Below are 18690 nucleotides of genomic sequence, written 5' to 3'. Positions count from 1 at the left end.
GGGACAATGAGAATTGAGATTATGTGGGATATTTCACAAACTGCCGATTACCACTTGATTAACACACCAATCTACCCATCTTTGCACCCATCCATCCAATAAACTCCACGGAATAATTACCATTGCCCAAGCTCTGGCTAGATGCTCAGGACACAGCAATGAACAAGATAAGATCTTTATCCTCAAAGAGTTCACCACCTAATTTAAGAAAGAGACAATCAGTGTTGGGTACTAAGTGATATGTGCTAAGTCACACAGATATATGTTTATGTGTGTGTGTTTATGCCTGTACACACACACACACACACACACACACACACACACACACCTGACATTCAGTGTTAAGTTTCTGCCTGACTTTTTAGTTTTTCATTCATTTCTGGCTTAATCAAACAAATCTTTTATATTCCCGGTATCCAAATACTGTGTTAGGTGTTGGGTTTCTAGAGAAAAATAATACATAGACCCTTCTTGCTCTTAAAATTCTCATGAGACACAACCTGCATGGCGCCCTCTCTATCTTTCTGTGCCATGGACTGGCCCATTCTCTGGTAGTCTGTTCAATTTTATACATTAATGAAGAACCATCTATGCTACACATCTATTTCCATTTCTCAAGGAAAGAAGGATGGCGCCTAGCATTTACTTGCAAAGGAAATGGGAATGTTCTGGTCCAAGCCCCTCACTTTGCAAGTGAGAACAAACAAGGCTCTAAAGAAAGTGAAGTGGACCCTCTGGGCCACACAAGCAAGCACTGGCAGAACCGTGACTTGACCCTGGATCAGACTGAGAAGGTCCTTCCAACATTGAGGCGTAGGCCCACCAAGGGTCCTCACCCTTAGTCTCTCTTCCGTGGGGCCTGAGAAGCAGCCTGAATCCACTCAGACCCCTAGAACATGATGTGAGCTGAGGCTGCTGTAGTCTAGGGGTCCTTCTCAGAGAAGAGGGGAGAGTCTTCCCTGGGGGCTGGACAGACCACCCATGACTGAGTCAAGAGGGGTTTCATATATCAAGCACTTTACCTTTCTGTCCCAAGAGGCTCACTGCAGAAAAAAAATCAAAAAGATTGAATGCCCAGGTCAGCCCCTGATTACATTTTCCATGTCCCGCTTCCTTCTGTTGGGAGCCTGTGTAGACATCGCCCACTCACCTTGAAGGTGAATGATGTTCACACACACGAGCAAAGCACCCTCCTCACAGAGGGTTGGCCTTGGGTCATGGGTTCATCAGGCCACACCAGGACTCAACAGCCATTATCCAGAAGCAGAATTCAGGAATGGAGATTTCCTCTCCCAGGTCCTTCTAACTGTCATCATTCTAGCAATGGCCATGATGATGAAAGATGGAACAGAGAGAGCCTTCTCCAGTTGGATTGTTAGGTTTGGGAGAAACTGGATGAACTAAGCAAATGCTTTGACTTCTAGAATATTAATTCCCCCGGTTTTTACTGTAATCCCATCTGTTACTCTAGAAATAAAAGAAAAAGCTAGGTTTCAATTGTATTCCAGCATCCTATCTGTCTGTGTGCCACAAGGAGCCTTGGATATGCTGGGTACCCACCCTGGTGCCTCTATGCTACCAGAGAGTGTTTCTTGTGATCTCCTTTGGAGGCAAATGAGCAGAGAGGCTGTGAAATGGAGGTTAGTTTCCACTTCCCCAAATGCTCAGTGACAAAACAGAGAACAGTAATGCTTTAAATGACAAAGCAGCTCCTTTAGAAAAGGCTCGGTGGCTGTTAGGTTGTGATGGTGAGGAAAGTAAGGGCAAAGTGAGGAAAGTAAGGGCAAGTTGTGATCCCCTCTCAGGGTATCTGTGGAGACCTGGGTCCCTTGTAGTTCAGGCAAGGCCCTGGGGTACCCAGGAGGGTCCGACTGCAGCGTGGACACTACATCCTGCTGTCTTTGCTTTTGCTGCCTTTCAGAGTGGACCCTCCTACAAGGAGCGGGACAAGCAGGGTGGGTCTTCATTTGCTTCTTGAGACACAAGCTGCTGAGTGACAGTGTCAGGCCACTAGCTGTCAAGGAGGTGCCACAGGTCCTGTGTGTATGAACAGCCTCTGTGCCCAGAAAGGGGAAGAAATGCCCCTGTGCTCTGGTGCCCAGATGGACAGTCACCGTTTCCAGGGATAAACAGGGAGGTTGCTAAATCTGCCTGAGATATTCACTCACTTTATCTTTGGCCATGGAAGGCTGACAAATATTCAATACAGTTGAGTGACCTTCTGCAGGTCAGAACAGGCTCTGTTCTGATTGAGTTTAGGAAAGTCATAAATCTCGCCAGGGCTTCAACTTGTCAGATGGACGGGGCTTTCCTAGGAGAGGCACAACCAGAGCCAGCCGGGCCCACCCTCATGCTCTCTTTACCCACCTGTTCTGCCCATTCTTCTCCCGCCTTAAACAGCCGTTTACTGGCTTCTAAACACATCTTCTGCTCTTCGTGGACTGAGCTTGTGATTCCTTCCACGTAGGATAGTGATGACACAGGCCAGGTGGTGTTAGTGGTGTTTTAATCATAGCAATGGGCTCATCACCTTGAACTTCAGTCTAAGGAAAGAAAACAGGACAAGTAAGAACAGCTGAAGGAAACAGAAGAAATTTGAATTTTATAGGTTAGACCAAGCGACTGACCCCCAGCTCAGCTGGTCTCATTCCTCTGCTCTGACAGCTTAGCAGAGCAGATAATGAAGAACCCTTGTGCAGCTGTTTTTCTTCAAGTTATAGAATTTTTGAACAGCAAAGGAAATTGGAGATTATCTTTACAGATGAGGAAACTGATGTCCAAAGAAATTAAGTGACTTTTCCAAGGTTAAAGAGATATTTGTTGCCAGAGCCAAGATAAGTGGAAAGAGTCTTCCAATACCTTCGTTTTATTTTTCTGCTTGTTTCCCTTTCATTTTGCGCCCCAGGAAATACGCAGGGAAGTTCTACTGTGCTCAAAGTTCTGGGCAGGTTTCTCTGGGACCAGGGGACCTGAGTAGACTGTGATCCATGAACTCTGATGGTGTGACTCTAGTGAGGACAATAGCAAGCACAAATAGAACAAGTCAGAACAACAAGCTATGAGGATGCACAGGATCTAGTGACATCAGGACCAAGGCACAAAAAGGGCCAGAAAGTGTGACAGCCCCAGAAGCAGAAAATCCTTCTAGACGGAGCCATGGGAAAAACAGAATGGTTGCATTTGTCACCTTTCCTTCCCTGCATTTGAATGCTTATTGGACTAAATTTCTAATGGTGATAATCACGGACACTTACTCTGGGTCAGTCCTGATTTTATTTGATGCTCGTGACAGCTATGAGTCGGGCTTTGTCATTTATTTCCAGAGGAGTAAACTGAGGAGCTTTGGCTGTTTAGAGTTTGCCCATTTACAAGGATGTGTCCGTTCCTAATGGAGCTTCAATTTCCCTAATGCAAAACGGTGTTGTCCTTGAGGTCGCCTGTGTCTAAAGCCATGAAGTGTGATGGTGTGGCGGGCCCGGGCACCCGGGCACCACTCTGCATGTTCAGGTCTGGACGTGAGTACGCAGAAGGGCAGGGCCAGGTTTGACACCTTCAAAACACTCTGAATAGAGGGTCTAGAAGGCTCAGAGGCTCCTATTCAGAGACTCTGTGTGTTTTACAGTTGGTTGAGCTTTATGACCCGAAAGAATCCATTATTTCTGTTATATATTGCAGGCCTCAAACACGAAGGTCTGCTTTTTCTTTAAACTTACAATGTTTATTGCATTACAGAATTATTTTTTTTTTTCTTTTCCCAGAGCTTTGGAATCCTGTTAGGAAATTTCTAGTACAAGCTTTTGGGGGAGATACCAGTACTCGGGTTGGGCATCTGGGAGAGAGAGACAAGCTCTTATTACAGCGTGGAGGATGGGGAGATTACCTGGCCAAGTATCATTTCAGGTTGTGGCAGAAAGAGATTAGCTCCAATTTATCGCCGCTCACATTTTCCTCTTTCCCCCCAGTTTTCTGAGTGTCATGGAAATGATATTTGTGAATCCCAGGGGCCTCTCACAGTGATGTCAGTTTAGAGATCTTCCCAGATACATCTAAATGTGGACATAAAATGTAATGGGAAGAAATTGAAAAAATATCTGTTTCTTGATTCTTTATTACTGTGGAGTTAAGAAAGCTATTTCTCATGCTGTTTCATACATTTGAATTCAAATGTATATGTTAATGTGCATTCAGATGGCTTTTGGATGACAGAAACATGTAGTTTTTTTAAAATAAAGTTTGTCAATTTTCTGGCAATTGGTAGATATATATTTAGACAATGGGTATGTGGATACCTGCCATATGTACATAAACTCACTTGTCAAAATTAAGCTTAAATAAACTGTGATGAAAAGTTGAAATAGATTAAGTTCAGGATAAATGCTTGGTATTTGAACTTAGTATTTGATTTTGTTGATATAAACATGAGTGAAATTAATTTGGGGCTACTTAGTCCATTACTATTTTGCCTAAATTAAATATGAGTCTGACAAACATACATTTTTTTTTTCTCCAGGTCTAATACCATCTTTGTGACACAGAAGCACACAGGTAGATTTCAGACTCTTAAAAAGAAAAATGACTTGTGAGCCCCAAAGTCAGGATTTTTTATTTTAATTGGTTGGAAGGTTTTGTGAAGCAAAAATGCTGAAGGGGAGATCTGTGCCATTGAAATATGTGATGTTCAGGTGTTTTCTAATACAGCCATGATTTTTGCTACTTAGAGTCAATCGCACACTCTTTGCCTGGGCTGTGGTTGGGTTTGGAGTGCGTTGCTCATGTATGATGAGTTCTTCTGGTTCAGGGATACTATTTTCTTCTTCTGCTCAGTCCTGAGCACAGAGAGGGTCCAGCAGAAGGTGTGACCTCAGCCAATGCAAGGGACAGATACTGTCTCTTTAGAAATCTGGACATAAAATTTTCTAGAAAGTTTAGAAATGACTTAGTGAGTTCCCTACTCATGTTCAAGGGAGTGTGACCCACAAGACTAAGCCCCTGAGCAACCTCAGGATTAGACCAGAGGGTCAGAAGTGTCCATTGACCCTCCCTGATGAGTGCAGGCTCTCAAAGCATCATGACCTTACCCAGTGCATCTTAGAGGTACCAGTGGAGATGAACAGTAGCAGTGACAGTCCCCTTGGTTGATGCAGGTGGACGGTGTGTCTTTCGGAGTTCTTTCTCAAAGATCTTGATGTCTAAAAATCTCAAAGGCAGAAGAGCAGCTAGCATCATGTCTTCTGAAGGAACACTGGACAGAAGGCAGTGGTTGTCAAACTGTAGGGGTACCAAAGAATCCCTTGGGGAGGTCCCTAAAATGTTCTTCACTGCCCACCAGAATTTCTAATCCTAATTTGGGAGTAAAGCATTTGAGTTCACTGCCATTTTGGGGGCTCCTGGGCTACCTTCATTAGGCTGAAGTCATTGACTCTCTAGAAGGTGGTTAACTTACAGAGAGAAGCAGTGCAGTCTGAACCAGTGATGCAGGTCATGGGAGACAGTGCCTGTGGACTGAGGGCGGGGACAGTGGCATAGTCTGGAAGGCCTGTTGGACGCTGAGCAAAGTTCTCTGGCTGTGTAAGATTTAGATGGTATCAATCCTGACTAAATGGGATGAATCCTATCATCTGTGGACAAATTGACTGAATGGTAATATATATCATTTCCAATTACCAAGTAAATAAGCTGCTGTTGTTATGACTCAAGATGTGGCTTAAAAAAAAAAATCGGGAGTATTACCTGTCACACAAAAATAGCCTCCCTTTCCCTACTACCTGGTCTGCACACAAATTAGGTCAGCTCTTTCTTAGTTTCGCTGAGTTCAGGAGAACTGTCTGTAACTGCCTTTGTAACTGATCTTGGACAAGGCAATTAACTTCACTTAGTCTGATTTCCCTCATTTCTGCAATGGGAGTGGGGTGGAGTGGTGGATGATTTCAGATCCCTTTTAGCTCTAACATTGCATTTGACCCAGTTAAATGCTTCTCATTATTACATGACTGGAAATAGGCCAGGTCAAATGATGTCCCTTCAAGCATAACCCTCAGATCCAGCTGTACACTGTAAAGATGGATATTACACTGTTCAACTTATCATCATTAGTCCCATAGTTTTAGGATGGGAATGCACTGTGGTTCATATCTGTCATAGTTAGTATTTGGAAGTCTCAAAGCCTGTGAGATTATTCACATATTTATTCCTGTGTACTGCATATGCCATCCAACGTCTCCCCTTCATCATGTGTCTATGACAATATATTGAACAGAAAATCTCCATCAGCTGACTCTGACAGAGTGTATTATTTACAGTGGTGTCAAAATGTGCTGCTTATAATTGACTGGGCTCATAATAAACCAACCTTAGAATCTTTTCTTCTCATATCCCTTCTCCCTGGTAAATCCTCCACGTGCCTTCCTTCCTCCCATCAACAGCTTCTTCATTATTTACAGAGGAGGGGAGCACACACGAGATGGTGCATGAGTTATATTGTGGGGTGGTTCTTTCATCTTTTAAAGGTCTCTCTCTCTCTCACTCCTTCTCTCTCTCTTTCTCTTACTCCTTCTCTATCTCTCTCTCTCTCTCTCTCTGACTTCAGATTTTGCTATGGCAGTTAAGGCTGAGGGAAATCAAGTCAACTGGACTCCGTTTCTAAGACAAATGGAACACGCTGCTCAGTCTCTCCCAGCTTCAGGAGACAGAGTGACAACCAATAACTGCATGGCCAATTTTATCCATCATCCTCATCTTCCCACTCACTATCTCTGAGGCCTCGTGGAAATTAATATCCCTTCAAGTATCACAGTTGCGTCGTCTATACCATGGGAATGCCAATAATATCTAATTCACAGGGGATGAAAACTATTCACCAAATAATAAGAGAACAATGTTCAAATTAAAAACAACTAACACACCCAGGCCAAAAACCTAAAGCACCATCTTCCATATGGTACACGTATACCAATAAAGATTAACCCTAAAATCTTCTAGTACCAGAAAGGCTTCAGGATTGAAGGGTAGGTATTGCTGGCCTCTCCAGCCCACTCCCATGGGAAGTGGCCCTCTACTCCTGTCCCATTCCTCTCCCCAGTTCTGTACCTCCTCTTGTTCTGCTTCCCAAAGCTCCTTAAACTTTACACATGTGCCATGCCTGGTTCTTATTTAACCTAAATTAGGCTTCCCATCTTTATTTTGTGACTCAAATAATCGTCTAAGTCTTATTGGTCATTTTTTCTAGACTCAAAAAGTAGTGGTGAATTCATGTGGCACCGTGATTGGTGGTACCATGGTCTTAGTAGTTACCTCCCAATTACCAGCCTGGTTCATCTCTGCCTTGGTCAACCAGAAACATGGTGGAAAGCTGTTCCCAAATCCCACTGGACAAAGTTTGTTCATGCAAAACATTGATTTAGACAAATAGTTATTTTTAATTCAATAGCTCTGATGAAAATCCCCATGTTCATCTAAGTCCTAGTTTGGTGTAAATCTTTTGTACTCAAAGAATTTCTAGTTTGACATGTAGAATAATTCTGTGATTATTTACACTATCTCTTGGCATTCTGTAAGAAAATAATTATTATCTGTCAAAAAATGTTTAATACAATGAAATAATGAAAGGAAAAAAGTACCTGAATCTGGGGTCGAGGGACTGAGAACTATTGAACTCCAGTCATGTAACTCTCATACCAGGTATTTTACATTTTTTTTTTCTCACAAATCTGCTTCTCCTTATGTTTTTAACCCTAACATGTCCAAGAGAACAACCTGACCTCTCTTTCTATTCAGTTGATTTTTCTTTTAGAAATATTCCTAAGAATTTCTATAATCTTATTTGCCGAACTTCTGAGGCAACCTTCATGTAATGAGTCAACCTTTTGGTATTTGTTTGTCTTCTGTAGAATATTTTGCTTTTTGAAGGGAGGTGCAATCATCTCTACTTTCTTGTGATTTCCCTTTCTTTTTTTGGGTGAACACAAGTGGAGATTTACTTCACTTAGTTCTCATAAAATTATTAAGCTTAATGCAGAAACCATAATGGTGAATCACAACAATGCCTACAAAGGACAGAGCTTGGTGGAACAAGACACTTCTCAAAGGCACCCATGTGCCAGGAATAACTAACTCCCTTTCCTCTGTGACTTGGTAGTTGATCTAGGATAATTTACCTTTGGAATTTGTGAACAATGCAGGACAGAAGACTGATATCCCAATAGTTGTTGTCGTCAGTTTCTCTCCTACTATAGGCAGGGATGATCATTTTCCCAGTTGTTGGGCTTGGCTGTGGCAGTTAAGGGTGAGAGAAATTGAGTCCACTGGCTCGGTTTCTGAGCCTGCTTTTAGGAAAGGTCTCTGCTGGCACCTAAGCAGCGATGCTGTTTGCCTTGGGATCTTGGCAAGAACAGGTTCCCATTCTGAAGCGAGAGATTTTCTTCAAGACTCTTCCTCCCACAGAGGTCTGCTTCCAGCCCTGCAGATGCAGGTCATGGAGGATGTTTATTTGTCTGTTCCCCAAACTCAGGACACATGCCCAGGAGTAAATTCTTCATTTGCCAGAGTTAATCAAGGCCTTACTCTAGCTTCTATCGTTCCAGCTGCCCAGTGGGAGAGCCTCGGAAATATAGATGGGATTTGTTCTTCAGGAAGTGAATTCAACAAAGAAGATTGGTGAGACTATACAGAGGGAGAGGTTTAAGTCAGGGTCCCTCCTTGGGTAATATCTTATTCCATTCCTGCCAAGGATCAAATTTAAGACTTGCTACATTCCCAAGGACAGGCTAGTGACAGCTTGGAGCTAAGGGAAGCAAGAAAAGGTTGTGTGTGTTTGCTTTTTCTTTGAACATTTTTTTTTTTTAAAGCACAGAGGAAAATGTAATGAAAGTTACTCATGTTTCTACCCTGTATATGAAAAAGTGTTAACATTTTATCATGTTGACTTCAGATAACTTTTATTAAGCAATGAAATATTTAGGGGGAAAAAATGAAGTTCCTCCCATTCACTAGTCCTATTCCCCTATATTACTGCCTGAAAGCAAATATTGTCCTGTAACAGCTGGGTATCCCCTCCATTTTTATCCTTTTACTGCATAGATGTTGATATAGCCATAAACAAATAGGGGCATTATTTTAGTGCTTTTAAAATTATTATAATAGTGTGATACTATATTTTTGACAGCTGGATTTTATTCGATCGATAATGTGTATTTTGAGAACTGTCTGTGTTATTGTATGTACACAGAGTTCATTCATTGTTAATGCTGTGGAGTATTACATCATAGGAATATAATGCAGTTCATGTGTTGATTCCTGTACAGGTGGTCATTTCCAAATTTTTTGCTGTTGTGAATAAAGCTGCATTGTACAACCATGGGAATCCATCTTGTGGTACAGAGATGTGGAGTTTTCTTTTCTTTTTTTTTTTTAAGATTTTATATCTAAAATAGGTCTTCTTAGAGATCCATTATAATCTATTATGTTCTAAATTGTTTTCCAAAGTTGATACAACAATTTCCAATTTGGAGACCGTTTGAGAGTAGTTTTTATTTTCCTTCCTTCCTTTCTAATGCTTAATGTACTTAGACTTTTTCTTTTTTTCAAAGTAGGTATCTTCTGGAATTTTGTTTTTATTATTTGTTTCTGTGTTCTTGACTTCTTAATCACACATGTTTGAAGTATATGAGTTTGATTATTCTTTTGAAAGAACTATCTTTTATGGGTTTATTTTTATATTTCTAATTGATTAATTGGGGCTCTTTCTTTCCTTCTACTCTCTGTGGATTCACTCTGTTCTTTTGCCTTTCTGATTTGTAGTTTGGTTTATTTACTCTGCCATTTAAGTTTAAAATAAATCCACTTCTGGTTCACGTGTTTCTCTGCAAGGACTATTTTAACTATATCTCAAAGTTTTGCACTTATTCTTGGACATTTTTCATTCTAAATATTTTGTTATTTTCATGAGAATTTCCTTTCTAATTCATAAGTCATTTAGGAATTTGCTTTTTGGTTTCTAAACCATGGTATTTTCTTGTTCTTTTATTATTGGTTTCTAATTTAATTTCATGTGATCATATAGTCTGTTTGGTATTGATTCTTTGAAAATTTTTGAGGGATTCTTTGTGCCTTACACCTGGCAAATTTTCCCAAATGTATGATGTTTGCTTAAAAATAATGCTTTTAAAAATAACCCTCTTTGGTTTCCTTCAGCTCCCAATTTGCTTCTTCCATAGTTTTTTCTCATTTCACAAAATGCAATGCTGCTTTCTATGAGGCCAAAGATCTAGAATCATCTTTAATTTTTTTTTTGTCATGTAGACATGCAGTCTATCACTATGTCCAGTTGACTGCCTCCAAGGTGTAGCCTGAATCTGACATTGGATCCATTTCCACAGCTGACACCAGGACTGTACTGCCTGCCTAATATAGTGGCCACAGAACTGCTTCTGCTCTCTTAGAAGCTTCCATACTCACCAGCAGCTAGAATCATCCTTCAGATACATTAGTCAAACTATGTCACTGGCTACAACCCTTCGAAAGCTTCCCATTTCTTCCAGAGTAAAATCCCTAGGCTTTGCCATGACCTTTAAGGTACCTGATGATCTAGTTCTCTTATCCTATATTACCACAAATATGTTCTTCCCACTTCTTCTTACCTCTACCTGCCACCCCAAGTCACTTACTGCTGCCTCAGGGCCTTTAAGGTACTTAACTGGCATTAAAGTCTGTACATCTTGCTGCCTTATTTTATTCAGTCCCTTTGAAAGGTCTTTCTTGTCAGAAATGGCTTTCCTGGTTACCCTGTTTAATAAAGTACTCCCAAACACCCCTACGCCTTCATTATCTTTACCAGTATCTGACACATTTTGTTATAGCACTCGTTCTTCCTTGGTAGAATCCTTCCATAAACATAAGGATTTTGACTCTTTCAATCAGTACTATACCTCAGACTCTAGAACAATGTAGAACTCAAAAAGTATGAATGAACAGAGGAAAGTCTACTACTTGGAAGAAGAGTTCTATGGCTATCTTTATGTCAAGATGGCTAAGTGTACTGCTTAATCTTCCAAATTTGTGCTATTCCTGATGTTTTCTTTGGGGGGGGGGGCGGGGTACAAGGGATTTAACTTGGGCACTTGATCACTGAGCCACATCTCCAGGCCTATTTTGTATTTTATTTAGAGACAGGGTCTCACTGAATTGCTTAGCACCTTGCTTTTGCTGAGACTGCCTGAACTTGCAATCCTCCTGACTCAGCCTCCTGAGCCACTGGGATTACAGGTATGCACCACCATACCTGGCATTCCTGATGTTTTGTATCTATGTGTTTCCCACAAAAGAGTTTTTATTAGTCAGGTTAAGCAGGTAACAAGTAATTCCAAACCTCATAGGTTGTTGACACAATGAAAGTCTTGTGCAATGTCATCTAGGTATCATGTGACTCACCATTGATAGGGTGACTCAAAATCAGGCTATTCTCATCTCCAGAAAAGGCAGCTTAGAGCTACAAGGAAAAGACCTCAGGGAAACTTATAGTCCATTTTTTTATGCCTTTGCTAAGAAGTGACACATAGCCCTTTGGCCAGACCAGTTTTGCAGTGAATTTTCCTACGTACTAATTTGTAGTTAACGTGAGCCTTAAGTGTGAAACTTTAGCATTTTCTTCAGTTAGAGAAATGTTCTCTATTGCTATCTCTTTAAATTTCTTCCCAGTATTCCCTAAGTGCCCTTATTCTGGAAATCTTATTAAATGTAATTTGGAGACTCCAACCTCTTAATTCTCTCTCTCACACTGTTTTTTTTTATTCATCTTATTATATCTCAGTTCTATAATCAGAATTTACTTCCTCGATATTATCTTCCTATTCTCCAATTTTCTCTTTCATTGTGCAAACTCTTAGATTAATTCCATCTGTGGGGTTTTAAAATTTCAGTTGATTGTTTTATTAACTATTTTAAAACTTGTATTTTTATCATTGTTTAATGTTTTTCTTATTTAAAAGTATGTTATCTCTTACTTTAAATCCTTATTTTAAGGTTATTCAGTGAGTAATACATGCATTTTCTATGAAAGTCGAACTGTCCTCTGATTATTATTTTTTTACATATCTTTTCCTTACTGGGGTTTTTTGTTTGTTTGTTTGGTTGGTTGGTTAGGTTTTTGGAACTGGGATTTTTTATTTATTTATTTATTTTCTGGTTGGCCCAGAAAAACATTATAGGGTGGATTTACCATGCCATTAAATAATCTTCAAAAGCTGTATTTTTAACAGCTCCTTAATATCCCAACATATGGAGGTACTATAACAACTTACCCACTGAGCCATATCCCCAGCCCTTTTTTGCTTTTTATTTTGAGACAGGGCCTCACTAAATTGCTAAGGCTGGCTTTGAATTTGTGTTCTTCCCCCTTCAGCCTCCTAAGTCACTAGAAATACAGGCATGTGCCACCATGCCCACTCTCCTTATTGGTTTTGAATTTTAGGTCAATGACCCATCTAGTGTGACAGTTATCTTTTAAAAAAAATCCTTTTATTTTATTTTATTTTTTGGGTACTGTGGATTGAACTCAGGGGCACCTGACCACTGAGCCACATCTCCAGTCCTATTTTGTATTTTATTTAGAGACAGGGTCTCACTGAGTTGTTTAGTGTCTTGCCATTACTGAGGCTGGTTTAGAACTCAAAATCCTCTTGTCTCAGCCTCCTAAACTGCTGAGATTACAGGCGATTGCCACAGCACCCAGCATAAAAAAAAAAATCTTAGAATATTTACTATGTTTTGCAGATTCACATATGACACTCTAAGTGGCTCCTTGTGAGAATCTCAGGTCACCAACCGGTTATATGTTAATGGGCTGGGTTTCCTGTCTGATGTTGATATTAGTGATATTGCAGGTCTTAAGCTCAGCAACTTATCACAAATTTGATCTGTGTGACTTTCCTTACTCCTCATGTCCATAGTCTTATCTTGCTCACTTTCTTCCCTCACAGATTGGGACCCCCTGGTAGCTCCCAGTTTTATGCTGTGAGCCTAGCTTATGACTCTGATTCAAAATTCTGGACTTGACAATATTATCAGTACTTTTGCTATTTCTAACCTAGAGTCTCATACACTAATTTTCTCCTTGCTGTAGGTTGCCATAATTTCCTGTGTACAGAAATACTTGTCTTGCATTGGGCATGGATATAGCATTTAATTTTTGAAATTTCACCTCGAATCACTTCTGTGGAATTAAGGGAGAAGTATTGAATATGTTAATTCATGATGCCATCTTGGCCAGCAATCTTTGGAATTTCTTTTAAAGAGTTGAATTTGATTGTAAAAGGATGTATGCTAATTATCATAGGCGTGCAAACTCTTGAAAGGCATATAGAAAATATTTAAATAGCAAAAAATACAACTACACAAAAAATGGTTTCAGTTAACATATCAATGTGTTGTTGTCAGTGTTTTGCTTTTTGCTAAACAGGATTCACTATTTATATTTTGTTTTAAATTCTTCTCTTTTATACCAGGCATTATAGGGTGGATTTACCATGCCATTAAATAATCTTCAAAAGCTGTATTTTTAACAGCTCCTTAATGTCCCAACATATGGAGGTACTATAACAACATAAATCATCCAAATTTTTAAATATCTCTCTTAGCATAAATTAACATGTAATTACTGAGCAAAAAAAAGTATGAATATTTTTAAGGTACTTGATATTTAGTGAAGCATTTCTATCCAAATATGGTATTTTCATTTTATATTTCAATGGTAGCATCGATATTCTCTAGCCAATGAGTTTTATTCCTCCAACTTTACCAGTTGGATAGATGAGAAAAATGCTATTTATGTTTGACTTTTGAAAAATTTCCTGATTATTCTCAATACTTCTTAATTTCTAATTTTTAAATTTTACTCTCTCTATATAAAATTGTAGGTTCCTCTCTTTTTATTTATTTATTTTTTTCTAATTGGCCCATAAAACCAGTATTAATATTTTCTGTTTTTCATAATTTTTGTTTATATTTATTTCCTTATGAAGCCTTTTGTTGCACATGTTCTTTTACTGTGTGCCTCTTTAGGCTGATGGCCTAATTAATTTTATTTTCTCTATTCACCGCCTTACAGGCTTCTTTACTGCTCTCTGTTTCTCTTCTGTAAGCTTTGATATGAATATACCTATTTTCATTATTTCTGAAGTAGGTTGTAATTGACTTTTATTTACTCTTTGATCCAACATTTATTTGAGAAATTTCTAGATTAATTTCAATTTTTGCCCAAATATTTGCTCTCCTAGTTTTCTTGCATTGAACTCTGAGGTTACAATTTATTTTTATTTTAAGAACTTTTTCAAATAAATTGACAAATTTTAAAATGGCTCAAAAATGTTTGAAAAGTAGCCATACTTTCTCTTTGAAGGGTGTGAGGGCATACATGTATACATGAGTTTATGTGTCTATTCACCTGTCATTCAAAGGTCTCCTTCCTTTCACTGTTTAGTCTGCTTGCGTTTGTGGTATGTTTGATGACCATATTGCCCATAACATAAGCTATATGACTGCCATATCTTCATTTCAGAGGATTCCTTTATCAGTACAAAAATATTTCTTCTTTTCCCAGGTTATTACTTTATGTCTTGCCTGTTGTTACTATTATTGCTTTTTGAAAGATATTTTTCACATACTCTTGTTTTCAACTTTTAAATCATCATTAAAATTTTTAAATGCCTTTAACCATTTGGATATATTTGATTTTATAACAAATATTAGGAAAATTTATGGCATTTACATCTATTGCTATAAGATATATTGGGGCTTGATCACCTTGTGTGATGCTTCCAGAAGGAAGGATGCTTTCTTTTTTCTCCTAGGTTTTGTCTTCCATGAAAAGGTTTGAAGACTGGAATACTTTTACTAGTTTATACTAGTGTTAGTTCTTTTGTTCATCAAACTCCTTCTAAACTCTTTGTTTTCCTATCAGATTCCAGAACAAAATCCTAAGGAGGAATAGAAACTGTCTGAGCTCACACCTCTGCATTTGCTAATTTTTGTTCCTTCTATTTCATACCATGATACTAACTTTTTATGATAAAGTTCTGATTTGTTCACATAGAACATCTTTTAAACCTTTAATTTTAATCATGTGCCCGCTTTATAATTATTCCTACTTGGCCCTCACGTGAAGCCTCACAAGCTCTTGCCATTTCCTTTACCCTTCAACTCTTGCTATGTTGAATTCTGGGTTTCCCATTGTTTCTATCAGTTTTCACACACATTCATGTTTTGTGTACTTTCTTATGGAATAAAAATGATTAATCTTTCAGGGGCTGGGGATATGGCTCAGTTGGTAGAGTGCTTGCCTTGCATGCACAAGGCCCTGGGTTCAATCCTCAGCAACACATACACACACACACACAAAAAAAAAAAAAAAAGAAAAGAAAGAAAAAAAAAGAATGATTAATCTTTCAGAACTGTGCGCTTAGCAGAATGTCTTCCTAATTACACATGAGCAGTTTGGATAAAAATCTCTCAGGTTAACTTCTCCAGTCACTGCTCTGTACAAATTGTTTCATTGTCTTCTGACGTAAGATTTTGCAAAGATGGACTGAAGCCAGCCTCACCTTTTGCTTATTTTAGAAGTGAGCATTTAATCCTCTTTTGATTTGTGTAAGGTTTTAAATTTACTATTAAAATCTAAAACAATTCTTCCCTAATATTTCTAGCCCTTTAAAAATTTATTTTATTTGGTTCTCATGAAGTTGTTTAATGATAAGCTTAAGTATATAAGACTTATAAGGCCTTTCTTTCCCTGTGGACAGTTGTTTATTAAATTTTGGATGATAAATTTTCCATTGCTCGGATTCCTGTCTCAATAACACTTCAGGTCTACATAGTCTTTTGTGTCTGTTACCTTCTCTTCTATTTTTTTCCTTCCTCTAAGTATTGAGAAATATTCTTAAAAGATTTCCCTACATTATTCACCTCTCTTTTTTTACATCACCAATTCTGTGTGTATTGCCTCCATATAGATTTTCATATTACCATTCTGCTATGGGTTTCCTAAGCTGATTTTTTAAATTTAGCTAATTTCCTTGTCATCTCTGCTTTCATCTCCAAATAGTTTTCCACTGTCCCTCTGATCTTGTTTCACAGAGTCGTTCTTTTCTTGTATATCTTTGACAGTAGAAAATAGACATGTTCTAAATCTTGTCTCACATGTAAGTATATCCTCTGTATCTGAATGAACAGGGAGTAGCTCCTTTCCTAGATGCCTTGTTGTGTTTGTTTTTAGAATCCGTGGTGGTAGATATGTGTGTTCCTGTGTGCTCATCTTTGAACAGGACGGATTCTGCTTTTGTTCCAATGGGCAGGCTCTGTGGATTGTTCCTTGCTTCTATCCCATTGTCATTTGTCAGGAGTCTCCACTTGAAGTTTGAAGGAATATGACTTAATTGTAAGTGTTTAGAAAAAAATCCTCTGTGTAGATCTTTCAAATTGAATTTAATATATTTTTACTGACACTTGAGTATTTTGAACAACTAGGAAATCAGATAGAGTTTAATATATTGACAATGTTGTTTGTGACGATTACATTCTTCAGTAGATGCTTCTCAAGTGCTCTGTCTTTTCCTATTTATAAAACTTCTTCAGAGAAATAAGCTGTCCCAAAGATCTACCTCTATTTTCTTCAATGCTTGATTGAGGATGTATAATCTGAATGGATGTGTTATGTAGAGGGAAGTTAAAGACATTGGAAGTTCTGTGGTTTTGATATTAGGTGTCCCCAAAAGCTCATGTGTGAGACAGTGTAAGAAAATCTAGAGGTGAAATGATTGTGTTATGAGAGCTTTAACCTAATCAGTGCATTAATCCCCTGATAAGGATTAACTGGGTAGTAACTGTAGGCAGATAGGGTATGACTGGAGGAGGTGGGCCATTGGGACATGACTTTGGGATATAAATTCTGTTCTTGGTGAGAGGAGAAGGCTCTCTCTGCTTCCTGGTTGTCCTGTCTTGGTGGCTTTCCTCCTCCATTCCCTTCTGCCATGAAGTTCTTCCTTAGCTCAGTCCCAGGGCAAGAGTCAGCCATCTATGGACTGAGACCTCTGAAACCTTGAGCCCCCAAATAAACTTTTCCTCTTCTAGTTGTTCTTTTCAGATCTTTGGATCACAGCAGCACCAAAGCTGACTAAAACTGAAGTAAAAGTTAGGATTCTAGCCTTGAATGACACAGAGGTAATTTGCCAGATGGGTCATCAGAGTGGTAAGGAGATAGGCAGTGTCTTATGATGTGGTTTAAGTCACCAGTTTGCGTATGTTCTACACCCTCATTCTGCTTTTTCCACTACGTGTAAGTGTCGGGGAACATAGTGATAAGAAACCCCCATGTTCTGGGTCAGGACCTCCAGGTGCTCTGATTGCCTAGGAGGCCTGGGAAGGCCATGTGGGCTCCAGATCACATTAACTCTGTTGGAAATAGAAAGGCTCATTACTTACCAATTTCTGATGCTCCCCTCTATGGAAGTCACTGATATAAAGTTAGAAGTTATCTACTCCAGCTCCTTTAATAGGCAGATGTTGTGAAAGTTAAAATGAGAATGGAATGGCATGAAGATATCAGTCAGGCGAAGACCAGACAGCACAGGAGGCAGGAGAGCTGGACAAATGCTTAGCAGATCTCAGGAGAAAACCAACATGGCCCGAGCATTGTAGGCTAGCAGGAAGATGGCGTGAAACCCGAATGGAGAGGGAAGCAGTGTCCCGGTGGGGTGTGGGGCGGGGAAGCTAAGGTTTGGAGTTTGGATTCAATAAAAGTTTCAGGGAATGGATCTAGGGGAGGAGGATTTAAAAAGATAAGAAGTGGCATAATTTGATTAGTTGACAGCAAACATTTCATGTGTCTGTTTCATTCATATATACGTTCATACATTTTTCACTCATTAGGTCAACACATATTTATCAAATCACCTCTACATTTCAGACACTGTGATGGGGTTATGTCTGAGGATTCTGAATTCCTAATATAGGAAGATTTCCATTATGCCGTGTAACTTTTTCTTCTAGACAATAAACTGTGTAAACGTGGTCTGTACTTCTATTTGAACTCCTGTGCCTTGTATAGTATCTGATTATAGTGGCCCATGAATGAATATATTTGTTAGATGAACAAAATATTCCATATGCACACAGTCAGAGGTCTATGGAATCAAGAAATATTTCTAAAGAACAGTCAAGATTGTCACCATCAGCAGTGATTAGGTTCCCTGCTAGGCAGGGACCCATATCTCCTTGAAAGGACTAACCAGTAGGATGAATTCACTGACTATTTCAATCAGACTAAGTCTGCTAGACCTTCTGTGTGTAGACTTTCTGGGATTTTGCTATGCAGGTACCAGTTTGGCCATCCTGATATGAAATAGTAAAGAGTTGCCAAGTAAAGTTTAGTGAAATCTCGGGCTGGGAATGTGGCTCAGGCGGTAGTGCGCTTGCCTGGCATGCGTGCGGCCCGGGTTCGATCCTCAGCACCACATACCAACAAAGATGTTGTGTCCACCGAGAACTAAAAAATAAATATTAAAAATTCTCTCTCTCTCTCTCTCTCTCTCTCTCTCTCTCTCTCTCTCTCTCTCTCTCTCCTCTCTCACTCTCTCTTTAAAAAAAAAATAAAAATAAAGTTTAGTGAAATCTCATGGCAAAAGTGGATGTGAATTCAAATAGAGC

At 39.1% G+C, this 18690-nt stretch overlaps 1 protein-coding gene across 14 annotated transcripts in view; it reads left to right on the top strand.

Annotated features, from left to right (window-relative positions):
- Lrmda (leucine rich melanocyte differentiation associated) overlaps positions 1–18690 on the top strand; it is a 994383-nt gene that overhangs the window by 891203 nt on the left and 84490 nt on the right. For 2 of the 14 annotated variants that reach the window (XM_078039713.1, XM_078039721.1), the window contains exon 7: positions 4511–4545. The exons of the other annotated variants lie outside the window; for them this stretch is intronic. In XM_078039713.1, the coding sequence (XP_077895839.1) occupies positions 4511–4530 (20 nt within the window). In that variant the 3' untranslated portion in view covers positions 4531–4545. The remainder of the gene's footprint in view (positions 1–4510; positions 4546–18690) is intronic. 14 annotated transcript variants of the gene reach the window in all.

Source organism: Ictidomys tridecemlineatus, chromosome 1 (assembly GCF_052094955.1).
Source record: "Ictidomys tridecemlineatus isolate mIctTri1 chromosome 1, mIctTri1.hap1, whole genome shotgun sequence".
Lineage (NCBI taxonomy): Eukaryota > Metazoa > Chordata > Mammalia > Rodentia > Sciuridae > Ictidomys > Ictidomys tridecemlineatus.
This window is presented reverse-complemented; position numbering and strand designations above follow the sequence as displayed.